Source organism: Notolepis coatsorum (assembly GCF_963971535.1).
Source record: "Notolepis coatsorum genome assembly, chromosome: 8".
Classification (NCBI taxonomy): Eukaryota; Metazoa; Chordata; class Actinopteri; order Aulopiformes; family Paralepididae; genus Notolepis; species Notolepis coatsorum.
In genome coordinates, this window is record NC_140172.1 from 140,155,010 (window position 1) to 140,179,436 (window position 24,427).

Below are 24,427 nucleotides of genomic sequence, written 5' to 3' on the forward strand. Positions count from 1 at the left end.
TTCTGATCCACCAACAAGTTACTGTAACTTTGCTATTTTTCTAAAACAAAATTGCAGTGAAAGCTTGGAACCAACTTAGAAACAGATGCATTGCCTAATAAGTGCCCAGTCCTCTGTTCCAATGTGTGTGTGTTTTCACGTGCAACGTTGTTGTGCAACTTTATACACTGTACTTGAAAAAATTACGTATTTGGACTCATTTGTGTCTGCTATTTTATTGAAATTATGTTTGTAAGTTGCAGGACATAACAGCAAATGGCTTTATTGCTAATTTATTGGCCTCCCGGTCGGTGGGCATAGCCCCCCCTCTGGACCACCACCTAGTTGGTGACTCAGCACCATGTTGTTTGAAGATCCTGGGGAAAGCCCCGGAGGGCGTGGCTATGACAACACTGTGATTAACTCTTTGACGGCCAAACACGTAATATCTTGTGTTTTACCGCCAACGCTTGAGCGGCAAAAACGTAATATCTCGTTTTTAGATCCTTTGATATTTTTCCTTTGATCCCCGTTCTAAACGGTCAGCCGGATCACTCTAATAATAATAATAATAATAATAATAATAATCCTCATTTATATAGCACCTTTCATACACAGAGTGCAACTCAAAGTGCTTAACAGAGACACGTCTTCTTTAAACAAGTCAAGAAGGAAAAAAAACACAGTAAGCCAAGAAAAAACAAGAATACCATAAGGTCCATAAACTCAAAATAAATAATAAATGCATGCATGCATGCAACACTCCCAGACGTACCCCACGCGAAGGTAAGGAAAAACTCACAAAAACCTAACAATAGGAAAAAATGCACCACAGGCAATGTGGAGGAGAGAAACCTTAGACGGGTCAATTCAAGGGGGATCTCCCTTCTTAGATGTCGGTGATATTAGTGTTGCATGTTGCATTAAAAACAGGCGAACAGCTGGTAAGCATGCACCCATGTGTGTAGTGAAACACAGATGAGTGCATGCGATAGCAACTGAACATTTTGAAAAATTAAATATAGAGCTGATAGTGATAACAGCTGAACATTTTATAAGATTAAAGATAGAACTGATAGCGGCCCTAGTTGAGGCACAGGGGTGCGTCCTCCCGGGACGTTCTACACTCTGGTCATCACTCCGAGACAGCCTCTAGGTGTCCCTGGCTCGTTTGCCTACATTGGAATTGCAATGCTGATCGAATCTCACCAGGTGGCAGTATCACCTACCTTTTGAACTCTGATTGTCTGAACTAAACTGTCTCTGTCCTGCTCCCTTTCTTTCCTGACTCGCTCTGAGCTCTTGCAGAGAAAATCACTAGGAAATCTCCTTGCCTCAAAACCTATAGTTTCCCGTAATCTAGTAATTACATATAAACGAGTAATCGCGATCGCCGATGGGATCATTGGAATTATTCTTTTTGGAGTACCTTCTGGCTAAGGTAAGGTATATTCTGTGTCTATTTTACCGAACCAGAAAGATTTGGGCTTATTGCATATAGTGCGTCTTATCTTGCGATCTATGGAAAAATACTGGATTATTTTGGAAATGGGCGATGTTTAGCGTGTAATAAACTACAAACTACAGTGTGTAGAAACAAAGTCTTTTTTTTTTACATGTGGGACTGGAAATAGTGTCTGTCAAATTAGCCATACTATTGTCTCCATAGCTATAATATAGAATATACAATAGCTCCGCAAAGATCGTGAAATATCGTGAAAATGGTCAAGAAAAGCTGGCGCCAGGCAGTACAGATGGGGAAAGCTGTAGTTCAGTGTGCAGGGCGTGGACATGACTGTGATTAGGACTGTAGTTCAGTGTGCAGGGCGTGGACATGACTGTGATTAGGACTGTAGTTCAGTGTGGAGAGCGTGGACATGACTGTGATTACGACTGTAGTTCAGTGTGCAGAGCGTGGAGATGACAACACTGTGATTAAGACTGTAGCTCAGTGTGCAGAGCGTGGAGATGACTGTGATTAAGACTGTAGCTCAGTGTGCAGAGCGTGGAGATGACTGTGATTAAGACTGTAGCTCAGTGTGCAGAGCGTGGAGATGACTGTGATTAAGACTGTAGCTCAGTGTGCAGAGCGTGGAGATGACTGTGATTAAGACTGTAGCTCAGTGTGGAGAGCGTGGAGATGACTGTGATTAAGACTGTAGCTCAGTGTGCAGAGCGTGGCTATGACTGTGATTAAGACTGTAGTTCAGTGTGCAGAGCGTGGCTATGACTGTGATTAAGACTGTAGGTCAGTGTGCAGAGCGTGGACATGACTGTGATTAAGACTGTAGGTCAGTGTGGAGAGCGTGGAGATGACTGTGATTAAGACTGTAGTTCAGTGTGCAGAGCGTGGAGATGACTGTGATTAAGACTGTAGCTCAGTGTGCAGAGCGTGGAGATGACTGTGATTAAGACTGTAGCTCAGTGTGCAGAGCGTGGAGATGACTGTGATTAAGACTGTAGCTCAGTGTGCAGAGCGTGGAGATGACTGTGATTAAGACTGTAGCTCAGTGTGGAGAGCGTGGACATGACTGTGATTAAGACTGTAGCTCAGTGTGGAGAGCGTGGAGATGACTGTGATTAAGACTGTAGCTCAGTGTGGAGAGCGTGGAGATGACTGTGATTAAGACTGTAGCTCAGTGTGGAGAGCGTGGAGATGACAACACTGTGATTAAGACTGTAGCTCAGTGTGCAGAGCGTGGAGATGACAACACTGTGATTAAGACTGTAGCTCAGTGTGCAGAGCGTGGAGATGACAACACTGTGATTAAGACTGTAGCTCAGTGTGCAGAGCGTGGAGATGACTGTGATTAAGACTGTAGCTCAGTGTGCAGAGCGTGGAGATGACTGTGATTAAGACTGTAGCTCAGTGGGGAGAGCGTGGACATGACTGTGATTAAGACTGTAGGTCAGTGGGGAGAGCGTGGAGATGACTGTGATTAAGACTGTAGGTCAGTGGGGAGAGCGTGGACATGACTGTGATTAAGACTGTAGGTCAGTGGGGAGAGCGTGGAGATGACTGTGATTAAGACTGTAGGTCAGTGGGGAGAGCGTGGACATGACTGTGATTAAGACTGTAGGTCAGTGGGGAGAGCGTGGAGATGACTGTGATTAAGACTGTAGCTCAGTGTGCAGAGCGTGGAGATGACTGTGATTAAGACTGTAGCTCAGTGTGCAGAGCGTGGAGATGACTGTGATTAAGACTGTAGCTCAGTGTGCAGAGCGTGGAGATGACTGTGATTAAGACTGTAGCTCAGTGTGCAGAGCGTGGAGATGACTGTGATTAAGACTGTAGCTCAGTGTGCAGAGCGTGGAGATGACTGTGATTAAGACTGTAGCTCAGTGTGCAGAGCGTGGACATGACTGTGATTAAGACTGTAGTTCAGTGTGCAGAGCGTGGCTATGACTGTGATTAAGACTGTAGGTCAGTGTGCAGAGCGTGGACATGACTGTGATTAAGACTGTAGGTCAGTGTGCAGAGCGTGGACATGACTGTGATTAAGACTGTAGCTCAGTGTGCAGAGCGTGGACATGACTGTGATTAAGACTGTAGCTCAGTGTGCAGAGCGTGGCTATGACTGTGATTAAGACTGTAGGTCAGTGGGGAGAGCGTGGCTATGACTGTGATTAAGACTGTAGGTCAGTGGGGAGAGCGTGGCACCAACACGGCCAGCGTTATTTTTTTTTATTGTCACTGAGGCGAGAAGGAGCGATCCATTCTTGGACGCATCGCGATTCTTTCCTGAAGGATTCTGCAGCAAATGCAGAAAACTAAACAATCAATTCTTTCAAATGTAATTAGGACTGTGGACTGCCACTTTAATTGAATCCAGGAAACATGCTAGGAGTAAGCTGCGCACACATTATAGAGTATAGAGAGAGTGGAGAAGGACTGAATCTGCTGCGTTTGTGCGTTTATGTCTGTGGATGCTCGCGTCCATTCTCGACCGGTTCATTCTCGCCTGTTATACACAGGGATTGTCCGTCGATAATCCATGCACGCAATCCATGAAGCCACATTGTCAAAGTGATCTGTGAGCAACGGGGCAAAGATTCTTTCCAGTAAGAAACCACATGGAGAATAAGCTACATAAACCATGACACCTGAACATAGCCTGTTGAAACAGCTACATAAACTACACACCTGAACATAGCCTGTTGAAACAGCTATAACTACACACCTGAACATAGCCTGTTGAAACAGCTACATAAACTACACACCTGAACATAGCCTGTTGCAACAGCTACATAAACTACACACCTGAACATAGCCTGTTGCAACAGCTACATAAACTACACACCTGAACATAGCCTGTTGCAACAGCTACATAAACTACACACCTGAACATAGCCTGTTGCAACAGCTACATAAACTACACACCTGAACATAGCCTGTTGAAACAGCTACATAAACTACACACCTGAACATAGCCTGGTACAACAGCTACATAAACTACACACCTGAACATAGCCTGGTACAACAGCTACATAAACTACACACCTGAACATAGCCTGTTGAAACAGCTACATAAACTACACACCTGAACATAGCCTGTTGAAACAGCTACATAAACTACACACCTGAACATAGCCTGTTGCAACAGCTACATAAACTACACACCTGAACATAGCCTGTTGAAACAGCTACATAAACTACACACCTGAACATAGCCTGTTGCAACAGCTACATAAACTACACACCTGAACATAGCCTGTTGAAACAGCTACATAAACTACACACCTGAACATAGCCTGTTGAAACAGCTACATAAACTACACACCTGAACATAGCCTGTTGCAACAGCTACATAAACTACACACCTGAACATACCCTCTTGCAACAGCTACATAAACTACACACCCGAACATAGCCTGTTGCAACCGCTACATAAACTACACACCTGAACATAGCCTGTTGCAACAGCTACATAAACTACACACCTGAACATAGCCTGGTACAACAGCTACATAAACTACACACCTGAACATAGCCTGGTACAACAGCTACATAAACTACACACCTGAACATAGCCTGTTGAAACAGCTACATAAACTACACACCTGAACATAGCCTGTTACAACCGCTACATAAACTACACACCTGAACATAGCCTGTTGAAACAGCTACATAAACTACACACCTGAACATAGCCTGTTGAAACAGCTACATAAACTACACACCTGAACATAGCCTGTTGCAACAGCTACATAAACTACACACCTGAACATAGCCTGTTGCAACAGCTACATAAACTACACACCTGAACATAGCCTGTTGAAACAGCTACATAAACTACACACCTGAACATAGCCTGTTGCAACAGCTACATAAACTACACACCTGAACATAGCCTGTTGAAACAGCTACATAAACTACACACCTGAACATAGCCTGGTACAACAGCTACATAAACTACACACCTGAACATAGCCTGTTGAAACAGCTACATAAACTACACACCTGAACATAGCCTGTTGCAACCGCTACATAAACTACACACCTGAACATAGCCTGTTGCAACAGCTACATAAACTACACACCTGAACATAGCCTGTTGCAACAGCTACATAAACTACACACCTGAACATAGCTAGTCTACTTGTGGGAAGGATGCATGGGAGCAACAGAAACACCACAGGGACGATGTGACATATTGGGGCAGTGGTGAACAGTAGTGAACAGTGGTGAACAGTAGTGAACAGTGGTGAACAGTAGTGAACAGTGGTGAAGGGTAGAGGTTTCTCCCACGACGGCCGTGAGGCTTTCTGTGGCGTTTTTCTTTCAACACCGAACGTCCGCCCGTCAACATACACCGTCAACCCCGAATGTTCCACTACCGATGGCGGTTTTCGTCCCGAGCCATCTGGTACAGTTGTGTTTAGCCGGGTGGAACCTATTCAGTCCACGATCGCAGTACGCGGGAATACATGCACAGAGAGCGTACCGACAACTCTATGCCCACTGCACGCGTGCACCGCTTAGTACGGTCAGAGTCCGTAGCACGTCACTGGGCTTCTGTAGTGGCGAAGCTGATGTAACCCTTTCACTACCACACTACAGTAGGTTAACCCTTTCACTACCACACTACAGTAGGTTAACCCTTTACTGTCACACTACAGACGGTTAGGCTGGTAAAGATATGCCTCCTAAAGTGTGTAAACGGAAGTACAGGAAGTACAGGCTACAGGCTTTCCGGTGCACAATATTTCCTCTGCAACGGCTTTGCCTGAAGAATTTACTACATCACCGGGTCATTCTAGCTTGTTTGCCGACAGGATTCCGGAAAGGTTTGGTCCGTTCGGAGGCAGCTTCCAGGGGAAGTACATTCCAGGGGAATTCTACCCCATACACACTTTCGGCAGTAGTTCTTTACCAGGCTTTATCTCACGGAGGAGATAAAACTGGGAACGAGGTTAACAGACGGTTAACCGTCTGTAGTGTGATAGTAAAGGGTTAACCTTCTGTATTGTCACAGTGAAAGGGTTAACCAATTTGCGGCAGTGAAAGGGTTGAGGCAGGCGGGGATACCTTTACTCATGGCGTTCTCTGTGAATACTGTAAAAACGGGGAAAAGAGGGGTGGGGGACGACGAGTAGCGTCGGGGGGGGGGGGGTCTTACCCAGGGCCACCCGAGCTGCGGAGGCGTCATAATTGATCCAGAAGGAGACCCAGGAGAGGATGGTGATCAGGATGGAGGGCATGTATGTCTGCAGGATGAAGTAGCCAATGTTCCTCTTGATCCTGAAACTCAACGACAGCCTGGGGTATGAACCTTTAGAGAGAGAGAGAGAGAGAGAGAGAGAGAGAGAGAGAGAGAGAGAGAGAGAGAGAGAGAGAGAGAGAGAGAGAGAGAGAGAGAGAGAGAGAGAGAGGGAGAGGGAGAGAGAGAATGGAGTGATGGATTGGAGGAGAGGGGGGCAGAGGAAAGGCAGCAGTTAACTACTTAAAAAAATAATTATAATACAATACAAATATATATTATAAAAATGTTTTATTTTATGCGAGCACCTAATACATTGAGTAGGGTATCAATTGAACGGTGACAATCTTAGCTTTCAAGCAATGTATTGGTTCATTGGCATAAAAGCATTGGATCGCCTTAAAAACGAGGCCAAAGTGCCGCGAGTGCAAAACGGCACCTATAGGTGCCGGTGACAGTTAAGTGGTTTAAAGGAGAAAAGGAAAATGTTGGGAAACTTAAAGTTCCAAAGTCTGCACTTTGACAACGCGCCGGGGTCGTCATTCCTCCATTTGTCGAGACGGAGCACTTAATTTCCCCAAAGCAATGGATTCCTTTCCAGGGACAAGTTCGATTCCAATTAAACATGGCAGAAAAGTCGCAAACATGGCAGATTTTTCTGCAAACCCCCTCTATCTCAACAGGCAGAGCCGGTGTCCCTCTGAGAATTCTCCCGGAGATGCTCTGCCTTTTCTCTCCCTCTCTCTCTCCGTCTCTCTGTATCTCTCTCTCTCCCTCTCTCTCTCTCTCTCTCTCTCTCTCTCTCTTTCTCTCTCTCTCTCTCTCTTCTCTCTCTCTCGCTTTCGCTCGCTCTCCCTCTATCTCCCTCCCTCTCTCTCTCTCTCTCCCTCTCTCTCCCTCCCTCTCTCTCTCTCTCTCTCTCTCTCTCTCCCTCTCTCTCACTCCCCCCCATCTCTCTCTCTCTCTCTCTCTGTCTCTGGCTCTGTGTGTCTCTCTCTCTCTGTGTCTCCCTCTCTCTCTCCCTCTCTCCTTTACTCTAAATATGAACCAAAAGGGCATTTAATAAGGTGTGTAATTGGAAAGCATGTCTTTTACACAAAGCCAGTGAGGGGAATATGTAAGGACGGGGAGGGGCCGCCCGCTCGCTGCTCTACGGAGGAACGCAGCGGTCGCTATATGCAGTTGAGATATTAATTGGTCAGTTGAATGTACTTATTCAAACACCTGCGCGGTAAGCTGCTGATGCACAAAAAAAACTACAAAAAAAAGCTCTCTCTCTCTCCCTCTCTCTCTCTCTCTCTCTCTCTCTCTCTCTCTCTCTCTCTCTCTCTCTCTCTCCCTCTCTCTCTCTATCTCCCCCCCCCCTCTCTCTCTCTCTCTCTCTCTCTCTCTCTCCTCTCTCTCTCTCTCTCTACTTCGGCAAAAAGGACTGAGATATTTATCACCATGATACACGATCGATTCTATCCACGGATTTTGCATGGCCAATTCATCAAAATGAGAGAGGAACAGGGACTTGAGATAGACGTGGGTGCTTTTAATTGAAAAAGATACCCCCCCCCCCCCCCTCCGACGAGGCCCCTGTCACCTCGGGCTCCTGTAAATCTTTTGATAAATCGATATCTGGGCATATACATAATGAAGAGCCACATAAACACACACCGGGTTAATGCCGGGGACGTTTTGTAAATAAAGACCCTCTCGTGAGAGGGTCAGACCAGCATTTTGTAGACCGCCAAAATGCCGCCTTCCGACCTATGACCTGTCTCCACTAGCCAGGGTTTAGACGTTCTGTGGCCTTGTCTCCACTAGCCAGGGTTTAGCCGTGCTGTGGCCTTGTCTCCAGTAGTCAGGGTTCAGCCGTGCTGTGGCCTTGTCTCCACTAGCCAGGGTTTAGCCGTGCTGTGGCCTTGTCTCCACTAGCCAGGGTTCAGCCGTGCTGTGGCCTTGTCTCCACTAGCCAGGGTTTAGCCGTGCTGTGGCTTTGTCTCCACTAGCCAGGGTTCAGCCGTGCTGTGGCCTTGTCTCCACTAGCCAGGGTTCAGCCGTGCTGTGGCCTTGTCTCCACTAGCCAGGGTTCAGCCGTGCTGTGGCCTTGTCTCCTCTAGCCAGGGTTTAGCCGTGCGATGTGGCCATGTCTCCACTAGCCAGGGTTTAGCTGTGCTGTGGCCTTGTCTCCACTAGCCAGGGTTTAGCCGTGCTGTGGCCTTGTCTCCACTAGCCAGGGTTTAGCCATGCTGTGGCCTTGTCTCCACTAGCCAGGGTTTAGCCGTGCTGTGGCCTTGTCTCCACTAGCCAGGGTTTAGCCGTGCTGTGGCCTTGTCTCCACTAGCCAGGGTTTAGCCGTGCTGTGGCCTTGTCTCCACTAGCCAGGTTCAGCCGTGCTGTGGCCTTGTCTCCACTAGCCAGGGTTTAGCCGTGCTGTGGCCTTGTCTCCACTAGCCAGGGTTTAGCTGTGATGTGGCCTTGTCTCCACTAGCCAGGGTTCAGACGTGCTGTGGCCTTGTCTCCACTAGCCAGGGTTTAGCCGTGCTGTGGCCTTGTCTCCACTAGCCAGGGTTTTAGCTGTGATGTGGCCTTGTCTCCGCTAGCCAGGGTTCAGCCGTGCTGTGGTCTTGTCTCCACTAGCCAGGGTTCAGCCGTGCTGTGGCCTTGTCTCCATTAGCTAGGCTGAACATAGCTAATGGAAACACAAACCCAACCATACCATACCATAACTAGCCCCAGCCAGGCTGAACATAGCTAATGAAGACAAGGCACTGGTCAAATAAGGCCTGCTTTTCCTCTGTTGAAAGGTGCAGAGCCTTAAGGCTCCCACAGAGTCTGGGCGTACTGTGAGTGGACGTCCGCTTCGAGGTCCGCGCGGACCTCTGCAGAGTGTCGTTCCGTGTACGTTCCGCCCGACACTGTGGGAGCCTTACGATTTACTTACGATATTGTAACGACCCTGGGATTTGGGGTGACTGGTCAGCCGAGCTGGTCACTCTGCACTCTACCAACCTGGGCTGGCGGCGACGCTATTGGTCGCGCGAGCCCGGGGTTGGTAGAGGGGAGGGGGCAGGGGCTGACCGGGGGGGGTAAGGTATAAGAGGGTGTGGCACCTAGGGTGCGCTCTCTTGGTAGTATGGGAAGTTAAAATGCAGACGACATGAAGCAATGAGAGGTAATGCGCACAGTGTTGTACGCTGTATGAGTGATAATTGCAAATAAAGAGGCAAAGTGAGAACTAACCCCCTGAGTCCGTGAGTCGTCAATAACGTGAAACGTTACAATATGTGTACCTGCCAACAGTCCTGTTTTTCTAGTGTTTCTCTAGTTATTTTTTTTAACCCTGTCTCCCGCCGTGCTCTGTTTGGTCCTTTCAACAGTCGCTCACAACTCTATTCTCCGGTCTACGTCTTTTTGGAATCTATAGCGCCTGAATAACGGGCACCGTCGACCCCCCGCTCCAGACCCCGCCGCCTCCGAAGGCCTCACCTGTGGTGAACCTGACCTCCCGAGACACCAGGCGGAGCTCCACGATGGAGAACTGAGGCAGCTCCAGCTTGTCCACCCCGGTGACGGCGGTGTCCCCTCCCTGCCAGAAGAACACAATGTCGTCCGTGGTTGTATCCGTCTGCGCGGGGAGAAACACAAAGGACACGGGTCAGTTCGGTTAATGTCACACTCAGTTAGGTTACGTATAATAGCGGCACCCTGTGGCCACGAGAGGTAACTGCTCAGAGTTTTACATGGAAACTAACAAGGAAGATTATGAGAAAAACTAAAATAATGTTTCTTCGAGTAAGGTAACTTTGTGCATCGTTTGTTTTCCATTTGTGTCATTCACGGCAGCCACAATCCCAGGTAGTTAATAACGTGCAGGTATATGTGCGTGTGAAGATATCTTGATCAAATGTGCGAGTACATGGCGGCTCACTCGTAAATCTTTTCTTGTCTGCCTGAAGTTTAACCTAAGATATGCTTCTGACAACATTTTTAACGGTGAAATTGTCATGCTATTGCTGGATCTTGAGTCATATTTGATCTGCAACGACTACTTTGATGGTTGGATCTGAATGCCGTTCGGCATTAGAGGCTCACACACCACTGCGAGTTGAGACAGGCCTGAAACAGAGGGGTAGAGAGGCTGCTAGAATGAGACAGGACTGAAACAGAGGGGTAGAGAGGCTGCTAGAATGAGACAGGACTGAAACAGAGGGGTAGAGAGGCTTCTAGGAGGCATAATGTATGCATAATACACAGAGTCACAGTTTTGGAGTTGCTGGGGAAGTGTATCTTGTTACTTTCGACGGGAGGCTAATGGTCCTTATCCACTCCCAGTCATCGTGTAAGCTAGCTAGCACATGGCAGGTCTCTCTCTCTCTCTCTCTCTCTCTCTCTCTCCTCTCCTCTCTCTCTCTCTCTCTCTCTCTCTCTCTCTCTCTCCTCTCTCTCTCTCTCTCTCTCTCTCTCTCTCTCTCTCTCTCTCTCTCTCTGTACTACATGCACAGAGATGAGAAGGGTACCTAGCTTCTTGTCTGACTCTGGGGAAGACAGCAAATAAGCTAAATTCCCAGAAAGTCTGCATGTTCCTTTCAACGATTGATATCACGATATCTGGAGAGACTAGATATCAAAAGCCTCGTGATGAAATGTTCCTGGTCGCCATTGTTTCAAACGTGGGGGTTCGGGGAGCTGCTTTCTTTCGACTCCGAGTTGCAGTGAAACTCCAGAAATCCCGGAATTGGGCACCACTGCTGGTTTCGGAATCTACCCAGGACTAGGGCTGCTCGAAATTGAAATTTTATTAATCGCCCTCAGAACCTTGCTTACTTGTATCCATACGCCTCAGAATCATTTAGGAACCAATTAAGTGCCCCTTAGTCACAGCTGGATCCTCGTGGAGATAGAAGGGGAATTCAAACAGGACGTGACAATAAGACACGTCAAGAGTGGTGGAGATATTTATGGAACCGCCGTCACCGGAACGTACGACTCTCCTAAAAATACAGCATCTTCTTAATCTCTCCAAACACCGCCAGGCGCCCCCGAGACGAGACGAGGACCGAGGACAGTACGTGCTGAAGCTTCTTCAAGCCGCTTCCTTTTTTAATATGGCTGAATATAGCCTCGAGCTGACAACTTCATTCTAACTTCACGTCCGCGAGCATTAAGAGGATCGGGCGGAAACATCAAACGACGTGTCACTTTGCGGACACTCACTGAGCTCACTGTATCACTTCAAAAGGATAAGAGATACCGGCAACAAAGGTAGGAAGGTGAACACGCGTCTCCTTGTGTGATTCTACTACTACGCTCTCGAGAGGCACAACTTGACTTCCAGTGGAATTAAAGTCCGTTCCCGGACATCCCTGTGTTCACCTCCCTACCTGTTTAGCCTTATAGCTTTTAAACAACTGTCTGATCTCACACCTACCCTGTTCCATGTTGTGTATTTTTCTATTTCTTTTTTTCTTATCTTACTTGATATATTTGTCATATTTCTTTTTTAGTTTTTACTGTGTTTTATTATAGTGCCATTTATATGTACAGCACTTTGGTGCAACTACAGTTGTTTTAAATGTCCTTTAGAAACAAAACTTACTTACTTACTTACTTACTTACTTACTTACTTACTTACTTACTTACTTACTTACTTACTTACTTTGGTATATATGTATACTACTACCTATCATGCTAATATGTGTATACTACTATGCACTCAGAGTGTGACACTCAAGCTCTATACTATTTGACGAACAATATCACTGACCCTTAGCTGCCAGAGTTAGCTGCCCTTCCTGCTGTCTTGTCGTACAGAACTTGTAAGTCGCTTTGGATAAAAGCGTCAGCTAAATTACTAAATTGTAAATTGTAAACAGTGGATGTTTTGGTGGATCTCAACCCACCGTTCACACTGCCATCGATGTTGATATGGGGGGGGGGGGGGGGGGGGGGACACTTCATGAAAGGTGAACGTCTCTAGACATATAGGAAACTCACCACTACGCCTTTATGTTGTTTACATGTCGGATGTATCCCCTCCCTACTTTCCATTGCCCCGCGTGGAATGCACCTGATTGGATACATGACATGTCGGTGCTCTAGTGCGACATCTAGTGGCCAGATGTTATCTATAGCGCCTTTTAAAAGCTAGCAGAATGTGACTTGGTCTTTTACACTGACATCACCGGGTGGTCCTGAATCAGCCATATCGATAGGTAACGAGCACTGTACCTTGCAGCATTGTGCATTCTGCAAACCTGATTAAAAAAATTGGCGATTTTCTCTAGAGATCTTTAATTCATGGCATGTGCTGTATCCATATTTAATGTCCTACCGATGCCCTGAAGGTAAAGAGTGTGCAGTTTAATCATGAAGAACAACAAACCTCTGAGGAGGAACAGGCATGTTGTTTAACGACGACAAGACAGTCAATGAAATAATCAAGTAAATAAATGTTTTTATTATAGTGCTAATGTAGGATATCAATCACCTGCGAACGATACGCGGCTGCAGGATAACCGTGATTTATCGGATAATCTCACACTTGTATCGTATCACGGGGCCCTTCCCCAAAAAGTCATTAACTGAACGTGAATGAATACAGTTTCTATCTAAAGATGTACGACACTGTGGCGCCCTGGTACCGTATAGAACCAAGCCCATTTTGTTTTTTGTTGTAACCCCCCCCCCCCCAAAGATATTTTCATCCCAAAGCCTTTATAATACTGCTGCAAGGAGGACTTCCTTAGATTCACTTAAAAGATACACGTATAATTTCACGATTTGTATATACAGTATATATCGTTGACGACGGCATAATACAAATCCGTCTCTTCGCATGGATCCGTGACATTCTTGTCTTATTGTTATGATTGTGTGTATGCTGTGTGATGTTATATGCATATTTTATCTGCTTATTTCTGTATGTACACTCGACATGACGGTAAATTCCCGCTCCTCCCGGGCAGCGTGTCAAAGTGTCCTTGAGCAAGACACTTAACCCCTACCTGCTCCCGAGGAGCAGGTTGGCACCTAGCATGGTCACCTCCGCCGTCGGTGTGTGAGTGAATGGGTAAAATGTGAGGAACAAATTGTAAAGCACTTTGGATAAAATAGTTATATAAATGCACCATTTATCATCTACCATTGGCATAGTGCACCTTTAAACGGAAGTAAAAACACGGGTAAAAACACATGTCGGTCTGTGGCGCGAAGCTTTCATAGTTAGTGTCTACAGTACCAATACCAAGGTCCATAACAAAGTTTATTTGTGGCTGAAACAACCAGCTGCTTGCAATCAACGGAGGAGCGACTACAGTGAAATTTCATAAAACGGACAACGTTAAAAAAGAAAACAATAAAGGTGATTTATGATCAGTATCACATGTATTATATGCCTGTAGTCTCATATAATACATATTCCAAAACTATAAACTGTCTAGTAACAACTTCATTTGGTTTATTGGAGTTGAAGAGTTGGAATGTGTGATGTCATTACGCTGTCAACATATTTCAGGAGGAATTAAAAGCATAATGAATAAAATAATATATGTATACAGTATACTATATATATATCAAGGCTGCGTGTGATGTTACGGGTGTAATAAATCAGCTTTATTTTGTTGGTGGAGTGCTTCTTTAATGTCGGAATGCGTTTAGAGGGCAGTGCGAGGGCCGCTGGCGGCAGAAGGGGGTCAGTTGATTTATAAGGACGGGGAGAGAGAGACGAACACATTAGTTAGAGGAGAGAGAGGAGAAGAGGAGAGAGAGACGAGCACATTAGTTAGAGAGGAGAGAGAGGAGAAGAGGAGAGAGAGACGAGCACATTAGTTAGCATCACGTTCACTCACAGCTCTCGATTTCCAGGGTGCAGTTCTGCTCGTCCAGGGGGTACCTCCTCAAGTCCATCATACACGCCGCTGTGGTGGTTATCCTGAGGAGAGAGGAGAGGAGAGGAGAGAGAGGGGAGGAGAGAGGGGAGAGAGGAGAGAGAGGGGAGGAGAGAGGGGAGAGAGGAGAGAGAGGAGAGAGAGAGGAGAGAGAGAGAGGGGAGGAGAGAGAGGGGAGAAGAGAGAGGGGGGGGAAGAGGAGAGAGAGGAGAGGAGAAAGAGAGAGGATAGAGAGGGGAGGAGAGAGGGGAGAGAGGAGAGAGAGGAGAGGGAGAGGAGAGAGAGAGGAGAGAGAGAGAGGGGAGGAGAGAGAGGGGAGAAGAGAGAGGGGGGAGAGAGAGGGGAGAGAGGGGAGGGAGAGAGGAGAGAGAGGAGAGAGAGGAGATGAGAGAGAGATAGGAGAGAGAGGGGAGGAGAGAGGGGAGAGAGGAGAGAGATGAGAGAGAGAGAGGGTAGAGAGAGGAGAGGAGATAGAGAGGAGAGAGAGAGGGGAGAGAGAGGGGAGGGAGAGAGGAGAGAGAGGAGAGAGAGGAGAGGAGAGAGAGGGGAGAGAGGGGAGGAGAGAGGGGAGAGAGGAGAGAGAGGAGAGAGAGAGGATAGAGAGAGGAGAGGAGAGAGAGGAGAGAGAGATAGGGGAGAGAGGGGAGAGAGGAGAGAGAGGGGAGGAGAGAGAGGAGAGAGGATAGAGAGATGATAGAGAGAGGATATAGAGATAGATAGATAGATAGATAGATAGATAGATAGATAGATAGATAGATAGATAGATAGATAGATAGATAGATAGATAGATAGATAGATAGATAGATAGATAGATAGATAGATAGATAGATAGATAGATAGATAGATAGATAGATAGATAGATAGATAGATAGATAGATAGATAGATAGATAGATAGATAGATAGATAGATAGATAGATAGATAGATAGATAGATAGATAGATAGATAGATAGATAGATAGATAGATAGATAGATAGAAAGAGAGAGAGAGGGATATATGAACGAGGAGAGAGAGGAGAGGAGAGAGGAGATAGGAGAAAGAGGAGATATATGAGAGAGAGGAGAGAGAGGAAAGAGGGAGATAGGAACAGAGAGGAGAGAGGAGATGAGAGAAGAGAGAGAGGAGAGATAGGAGAGAGGAAAGAGGAGAGAGAGGAGTGATATGAGAGAGGAGAGATAGGAGAGAGGAGAGATAGGAGAGAGGAGAGATAGGAAAGAGGAGAGAGGAGAGGAAAGAAGAGAGAGAGGAGACAGAGGAGAGAGGAGATGAGAGAGAGGAAAGAGGAGAGGGTGATGAAAAGAAGGGGGGTGAGAAGAGAAGCACTGTTACCTTGGTAACCTTTTTTTAAAAGGCAATTTTTATGGTATTTCTGGTTTATTTGACAGTCGACACTGGTGAGAGACAGGGAGAGGGGGAGGGGGAGCAGGGAGAGGGGGACGATGGAGGGGGGAGGGGGGAGAGTGATACGTGACACATAGGTCACATAACCGCGAACACCCCGCCGGTCTGTCATCTGTGACGATGCCCACACTATCGGCGCGTGCCCTTGTGCAAATGTGCAAGGCACTTGACCTGCACCGACAGCACCTACTCTGCAGCGGACGGACACGCGGTATCAGAGCTGTTAAAGGTTATAGATAACATTCTTACATAGAGTAATCATTTGAAGAAAAAAGAAAAAAAACTCTATACACACATCTGATTAGCACTATTACTCAGTAGTATTCATACACATTTGCACTTGGTTGGATTCCAAACCTCTTTTCGTTGTACTTGTGCTGCATGATGACAACACGTTTTAATCTAATCTAATCGAATACATCCACAGAGCTTTTAGAAAGGTGCATAATAAAACTGTTGCTTTTCCCTCCTTCCTTTTTGATTAATGAATTTTTGGCGGGTCCAAAATTAAAGTTTTTGTTTATACGTTTGCGTGCATGTATCCCCTCCCTACTTCCCATTTCCCCCACATGGAATACACCTGATTGGATAAATTACATGCTGGTGCTCTAGTGCGATATCTAGTGGCTGAATGTTATCTATAGCATCTGATTGGATAAATTACGTGCTGGTGCTCTAGTGCGACATCTAGTGGCTGAATGTTATCTATAGCACCTTTATTACAGTAGATACATTACATACTGGTGCTCCAGTGCGACATCTAGTGGCCAATTGTTATCTATAGCACCTTTAAGTGTAGCAGGTAGGGATGAAACCAGGCGAGGCCTTTCAATACCAAGAGGTATTCTCCGGCGCGCGGCTGGTAGGAACGTTTCGGTCTGTTAACACGGTAAGGCTGTTTCCCCGAAGCCTGTTTTTGGGATTCGAACTTCGTCAGGGTTTTTCGAACGGATGTTCGAACCTTTGTTTTTAACTCATTCAACGCCAGTCACGAGAAAAGTCGGGGTAACTCGCCAACCGTTCAGCGCCAATCACGAGAAAACTCAGGTTTTAATCGTTATTTCTTTTATTAGCTATATCCATACATTTTTCATCCATCCAGCCTGATGTTATCATTGGAAATGGGTCTGAGCTTGCAAAGGACAAATGCCGCCGCCTACGCCTTCCAGACGGTATTGCACTCTATTAGAAATGGTGTAGTTTCTTTTCAGGGCAGAACTGAGCCCTGCGGGCGAGGTTTAAATACTCCGGCAGGACTAGCCTTTACAACGTTACATCTGCTATGCTGTCCCCCCCCCCCCCCCCTTCATATGCAATGCCGGGCAATGTGGGACGGACCTCCACGAGCAGTATTTGGAATGGTGATCAGATAATTGGATTATCTCTTTTGAATTACATCAGAGACCAGGTAAGGACTGTATATATAAAATCTTGCGTCGATCTGATATTTCTTTCTACAGCGATCGAAGCTGTCTGTGTGTGTGTGTGTGTGTGTGTGTGTGGCTGTTTACCGTTGAGTGCAGGAGGTGGCGGGGGGAGCTTCACCTCCACCACCTTCAGGAAGATTCGATAATCAGGCGAAAAATGACAACGTGTTTAGTGTATTCCACTAAAGGGCTATTATCGCGTCTTTTCCTGCGATTACTAAGAATCACCAAAACTATACTCATATTCAAAACGGTATAAAACGGAAATGTACGGATGAAAAAACAATCTGTTTTGTCAATGTTGACTGGAAGCAACTCACTGACAATCGACGGGTGTATTAGACCCATAGCTATAATATAAGATATTATTATTATTTTCAATTTTTTTTAATGATCTTTCCCCCTTTCTTTTTCCATTTTTCTCCCATCCCAATGTTAGTCGTTATGCCAATTCCCAATCCCCTTCCTGGTCGTTGCGCACTCTACCCCCTACCGTCGGTCTGGGAGGGCGGAGACTATCACATGCTTCCTCCGACACATGTATAGCTAGCCCACCGCTTCTTTTCACCTGGCAGCGCGGACTCTCCCTGGGAGAGTGTAACGTGTGGAAGGTCACACTACCTCTCCCAGATCCTTCCCTTGCTGTGCAGGCGCCCCGACCGAACTGTAGGAGTCACTGTTTACAACGACCAGGATCCACCCTCGCCGGCTTCCCACCCGCTAACCCTGCCAATTGTGTTAGTATGGACGGTCGGCCAAGCCGGAAGCACCACAGCCGGACTCGATCCCACTGGCTCTGTGGTGGTAGACAGACGCTTAGTCCGCTGCGCTACCCGGCCGCTCTAATATAAGATATATTTTAAGTGCTCGCAAATCTCGCAGTCTCCCCATTGATTAAAGTGATGGTGTTCTAGCGCCCTCTGGCGCATTAAGCGATGGTGCAGAATGAGTTAATAATTAAAAAAAATAAGAATTAAAAAATAAATAAATTCTAAATACATATATATATATATTTTTTTTTATAAATATCCTCAAACTAAATCTTCAAAACTAAAGTGATTCATCTGATTAAATTAGTATTTTTCTTTCTTTAATGAATATAACTCATCAGTTTTTTTTAATACTATATTAGTGTAGCCTAATCTTTATCTGCAACTGCAAAGAAAACCCCATTGGTTTAAACAGAATGAATAGACACATACATTTTTTTTCTTTTTCGAATGTTGATTTAGAATTCGAATGCCAACGTAATGAACGAAGGTCCGAACATTCGAACGTTTGGGCTCAGCCCTATAACACGGGCGCCCGCTGGTCCTGGCTGCTGTTCCCGGCGCTTCGCAGGGTACTGTATGTTTCCGCTGTCAGCTGCCACTCGGCAGAGTGAAAGAGCCCTTTCGTACTGTATAGCTAACCGGTGGCAGGAAGGATCGGATGGAACAGATCACGAAATACCAGAGGGATGCGTGGATATTTCTGTTGGAATACAGTACTTTTACCACTGGATGGCACTATCACTAAATACCACCTCTGCTTGTAAAACAGATGATTAGTACTTCCTGTTCATGCTGTAAGTTGTATCCTTTGTTTGGTACATGCTGTATGGTGCAACAAGCTAATAAAGCTCTGGTAAAACAGGTTATGGGCCCAGATCGACGCTAAGAAGCTACACAGAGTTTTGTGTGAGATTTCAAAGGATATGGGGATGCTATGAGTAGCAGCTGTTAGCATTAGCTGTCTTGCCAGTGGAGAGTTAGGTCATTGGCAGCTGGTGTAGCTGTCTTGCCAGTGAAGTTAGGTCATTGGCAGCTGGTGTAGCTGTCTTGCCAGTGGAGAGTTAGGTCATTGGCAGCTGGTGTAGCTGTCTTGCCAGTGGAGAGTTAGGTCATTGGCAGCATGGTGTAGCTGTCTTGCCAGTGGAAAGTTAGGTCACTGGCAGCGTGGTGTAGCTGTCTTCATGTAGGACGGATCACGCTGCTATCTCCTTCACCAAAACTCCAACACTGCAATGTCACAAGCTAGCAAAAAGGCATCACAACCCAGCCTGCTGTCACTGTTCTTCTTCTATTGGGGGGCACTGGCTGTGTGCTGTGTTGGCTCTTGTGTTAGTTTGTCGCCCTCCTGTGGTCAGAGGACGAGGCAGGCTGCACGCTCACCACCTGATCAAAGTAGTTGACACAACCGACTGGCCGACATGCGGGCCGTGGCATGCAGAGCTGAAGGGGCTACACATTGATTATATGTCGATCGTTTTCTTGAAATCAATGCAACCAAGAGGGTAAACCTGACAAAATGCCTGTAGCTAGTTAACAACATTGCAAAATGCCTGTAGCTAGTTAACAACATTACAAAATGCCTGTAGCTAGTTTTAACAACATCACAAAATGCCTGTAGCTAGTTATTTTGCCTGTAATGCACAATTATTTTAACGCCACTATTTATTTTACGCAAGATCAACATTTAAAAGAAATTATAATAACAATATTTTTTTTTTTTTTACTTTTTTTTTTTACTAGACTTCACTCAGGTGTATTATTGATACTCTCATTGATACTATGTTTGTTTCTGACTCAAAGTGTGTGTGTGAGAGAGAGAGAGAGAGAGAGAGAGAGAGAGAGAGAGAGAGAGAGAGAGAGAGAGAGAGAGAGAGAGAGAGAGAGAGAGAGAGAGAGAGAGAGAGAGAGAGGGGGGGGTGAGTCCTCAGCCCTTGTGTGGGTGAATGTAACAAGTTCCTAACATTTTCGTTCCCCTATTATTTCATGCACACTTTATTCATTGTTTTAAATGATTATTTTCTTTTAAGTTATTTTGTGCATCACTCTGTTTTGAATTTGATGCAAATTTGCAATGCATGAGGCGGGTCATCCGTTTGTGTTAAATGGCTGCATAAAGCAATAACAGATACAAAATATGTGATTAATGTGCAATTAATCGCGAGTTAACTATAGACAATCATGCGATTAATCAGATTAAATATTTTTGTTGATTGACGGCCTTATTTTATTTGAAAGACGTCATTGATCAGAACACACTTCCATTTACCAGAACACACCAACTGTATTACCACAAGTCATAATCTGGGCAATTCATTTTACTATTGTTTATTCTTATTTATTGTGCCTATATGAAACTGCTGATAAACCACGTCTCGTTTTTTAAGCTTGTCGTAACCTCGGTGTAAAAGTAAAAAATGAAATGAAACTAAACTAACACGAGCTATAAGAGGGTTGGACGGTTGGGAAAACGGGATTAGCCTGCAGTTGGGAAGGAAGGAGAATACAACTCTGCACTCCTTACATTCAGGAAGGACAGACGGAAAGAAGGAACTAAATTTATAATTACATGGAACACGGTGCATTCACAGACCTGCTGTTAGCTATAGCGGTGATGTAGCCCCATTTGAGCCGCACTCATCGCTGAACAATGGCCGCCCTGCGTCGCACAGCATGGCACTTACACAGAGTTAGCAGTTTGATTCCCATCGGAGCACCCCCGCCCCCCCGACCCAATACTGAAAAATGCATGCACGCCTGGTACTGGAAGTTGCCTGCGATGAAAGCGCTGACCGAGGGCCATTCGTTATGTGTTATCTCAGTTAATTATTCTGCCATTCAAGGAGGGCAGCGCTCCTCTGCCCCGTTCGGAAGGCGGCGGTAGCTTTAGGGCTGTTAGCTGGAAAACAAACAAACCATGAATTATATATTACGTGTTACTTCTCTCAATGGTAACGGTCATAGTATATATTCAGATTATAATTATTTATTGTCTATATTTATTGTAAGGTATAATATAACCGATAGGGCAAACGGACCCTCATCTGCACCTTTGTTTAATTGTCTCATATTTTTATATTCAGCTAATGATATTGTTTACAATGTTTATTTTTCTCATGTTTTTATATTCAGTGTTAATTATATTGTTTACACTGTTTATTCTTTCCTTGTATTTTTATATTCAGAGTTAATTATATTGTTTACACTGGTTTTTTTTTCTCATATTTTTTTTATTTAATTAAATTGTATTGCCTATATTTAAGTATTTCTACTATTACCCTGCCCATACCTGTACCTCCTCTCCCCCCTCCTCCATGCTGCGATGACGCCCACATTTCCCCAAGGGGATCAATAAAGGAACATCTTATCTTAACACATTACTTTACTTATTACTCCCTTTTTTACACTACTTCTTACATACATTTTTGTGTTACACCCTTGCAATTAGGCTGAAATGTGGGGGAAAGATGGTGGTGTGTTTAGTCTCCTCCCCTTTGCCATCCCGCGCACTTTGGACTTTAGCGACGAGACGGCCAACGATGAACCAGGCAAGCGGATGAAAACAAGCGACGGTCATGCATTTTTCTTTTGATTGGATCATTACATCGATTCAGAGTGGAAATCGTAGTGTTCTCTTTGCTTAAACAAGTAATACTGCTGAATGGATACGATAACACCAGCTTCTATTTTCTAGTTGGATTTCTAACTCCGTTACCTATATGTTTTCTTATACACGCACGCACACACACACGCACACACACACACACACACACACACACACACACACACACACACACACACACACACACACACACACACACACACACACACACACACACACACACACACACACACACACACACACACACACACACACACACACACACTACACACACACACACACACACACACACACACACACACACACACACACACACACACACACACACACACACACACACACACACACACACACACACACACACACACACACACACACCTAGATTTTAAAATGCATGAAAATATTGTCTGATACATTGTTGTCTGTGGCTACATTTGTACTGCATTTAAAATGTACATGTCTATGTAGTTTGTCCAATTGTTATGTGTGGTCATGTTTTGTATTGCTTGTCTGTCTGAGACCAAGCACCACAATGGAAATAAGTCTTGGCTTTTTTGTGTAGCATCCTTGACGTTTTCTGGAATCTTGTATTTAAATTAGTTTTTGAATAAAATAAAATCACACACACACACACACCCACACGCCAAATAGATTAGATTCAATTCAAATGTATTGTCATCATACAGCACAAGTACAGTACAACGAAAAGAAGTCTGGCATCCAACCAGAGTGCAAGTGTAACAGTAAAGTACAATAGTAATACAATGTACAGGTGGTTAAACTGGCTATAAATTAGGGGTACACAAAAAACACGATACGATACGCACCTCGGTTTTGAAGTCACAGTTCGGTACGGGTTTTCGGTACAGTGGGGGAAAGTTTAAGTTTAAGTTGATTTCTAGCGTTGATTTCAGGAAGATTCGATAAATCAGGCGAAAAATGATAACGTGTTTAGTGTATTCCACTAAAGGGCTATTATCGCGTCTTTTCCTGGGATTACTAAGAATCACCAAAACTATACTCATATTCAAAACGGTATAAAACGGAAATGTACGGATGAAAAAACAATCTGTTTTGTCAATGTTGACTGGAAGCAACTCACTGACAATCGACGGGTGTATTAGACCCATAGCTATAATATAAGATATTATTATTATTTAAATTTTTTTGAATGATCTTTCCCCCCCTTCTTTTTCCATTTTTCTCCCATCCCAATGTTAGTCGTTATGCCAATTCCCAATCCCCTTCCTGGTCGTTGCGCACTCTACCCCCTACCGTCGGTCTGGGAGGGCGGAGACTATCACATGCTTCCTCCGACACATGTATAGCCAGCCCACCGCTTATTTTCACCTGGCAGCGCAAACTCTCCCTGGGAGAGTGTAACGTGTGGAAGGTCACACTACCTCTCCCAGATCCTTCCCTTGCTGTGCAGGCGCCCCGATCGAACTGTAGGAGTAGCTGTTTACAACGACCAGGATCCACCCTCGCCGGCTTCCCACCCGCTAACCCTGCCAATTGTGTTAGTATGGACGGTCGGCCAAGCCGGAAGCACCACAGCCGGATTCGATCCCACTGGCTCTGTGGTGGTAGACAGACGCTTAGTCCGCTGCGCTAGCCGGCCGCTCTAATATAAGATATATTTTAAGTGCTCGCAAATATCGCAGTCTCCCCATTGATTAAAGTGATGGTGTTCTATCGCCCTCTGGCGCATTAAGCGATGGCGCAGAATGAGTTAATAATTAAAAAAAATAAGAATTAAAAAATAAATAAATTCTAAATACATATATATATATTTTTTTATAAATATCCTCAAACTAAATCTTCAAAACTAAAGTGATTCATCTGATTAAATGAGTATTTTTCTTTCTTTAATGAATATAACTCATCAGTTTTTTTTAATACTATATTAGTGTAGCCTAATCTTTATCTGCAACTGCGAAGAAAACCCCATTGGTTTAAACAGAATGAATAGACACATACATTTTTTTTTTCCCGAATGTTGATTTAGAATTCGAATGCCAACATAATGAACGAAGGTCCGAACGTTCGAACGGGCGCCCGCTGGTCCCGGCTGCTGTTCCCGGCGCTTCGCAGGGTACTGTATGTTTCCGCTGTCAGCTGCCACTCGGCAGAGTGAAAGAGCCCTTTCGTACTGTATAGCTAACCGGTGGCAGGAAGGATCGGATGGAACAGATCACGAAATACCAGAGGGATGCGTGGATATTTCTGTTGTAATACAGTACTTTTACCACTGGATGGCACTATCACTAAATACCACCTCTGCTTGTAAAACAGATGATTAGTACTTCCTGTTCATGCTGTAAATTGTATCCTTTGTTTGGTCCATGCTGTATGGTGCAACAAGCTAATAAAGCTCTGGTAAAACAGGTTATGGGCCCAGATCGACGCTAAGAAGCTACACAGAGTTTTGTGCGAGATTTCACAGGCTATGGGGATGCTATGAGTAGCAGCTGTTAGCGTTAGCTGTCTTGCCAGTGGAGAGTTAGGTCATTGGCAGCTGGTGTAGCTGTCTTGCCAGTTGAAAGTTAGGTCATTGGCAGCTGGTGTAGCTGTCTTGCCAGTGGAGAGTTAGGTCATTGGCAGCTGGTGTAGCTGTCTTGCCAGTGGAGAGTTAGGTCACTGGCAGCAT

At 45.2% G+C, this 24,427-nt stretch overlaps 1 protein-coding gene across 1 annotated transcript in view; it reads right to left on the minus strand.

The window, feature by feature from the left end:
- The window catches only part of gabrb4 (gamma-aminobutyric acid type A receptor subunit beta4), a gene marked incomplete at both ends in the record, with an annotated part of 223,158 nt that overhangs the window by 16,205 nt on the left and 182,526 nt on the right, over positions 1-24,427 (minus strand). Inside the window, 4 exon segments of the mRNA XM_084320577.1 lie at positions 6,600-6,752; positions 10,158-10,287; positions 10,289-10,296; positions 14,519-14,601. Coding sequence (XP_084176703.1) covers positions 6,600-6,752; positions 10,158-10,287; positions 10,289-10,296; positions 14,519-14,601 — 374 coding nt within the window.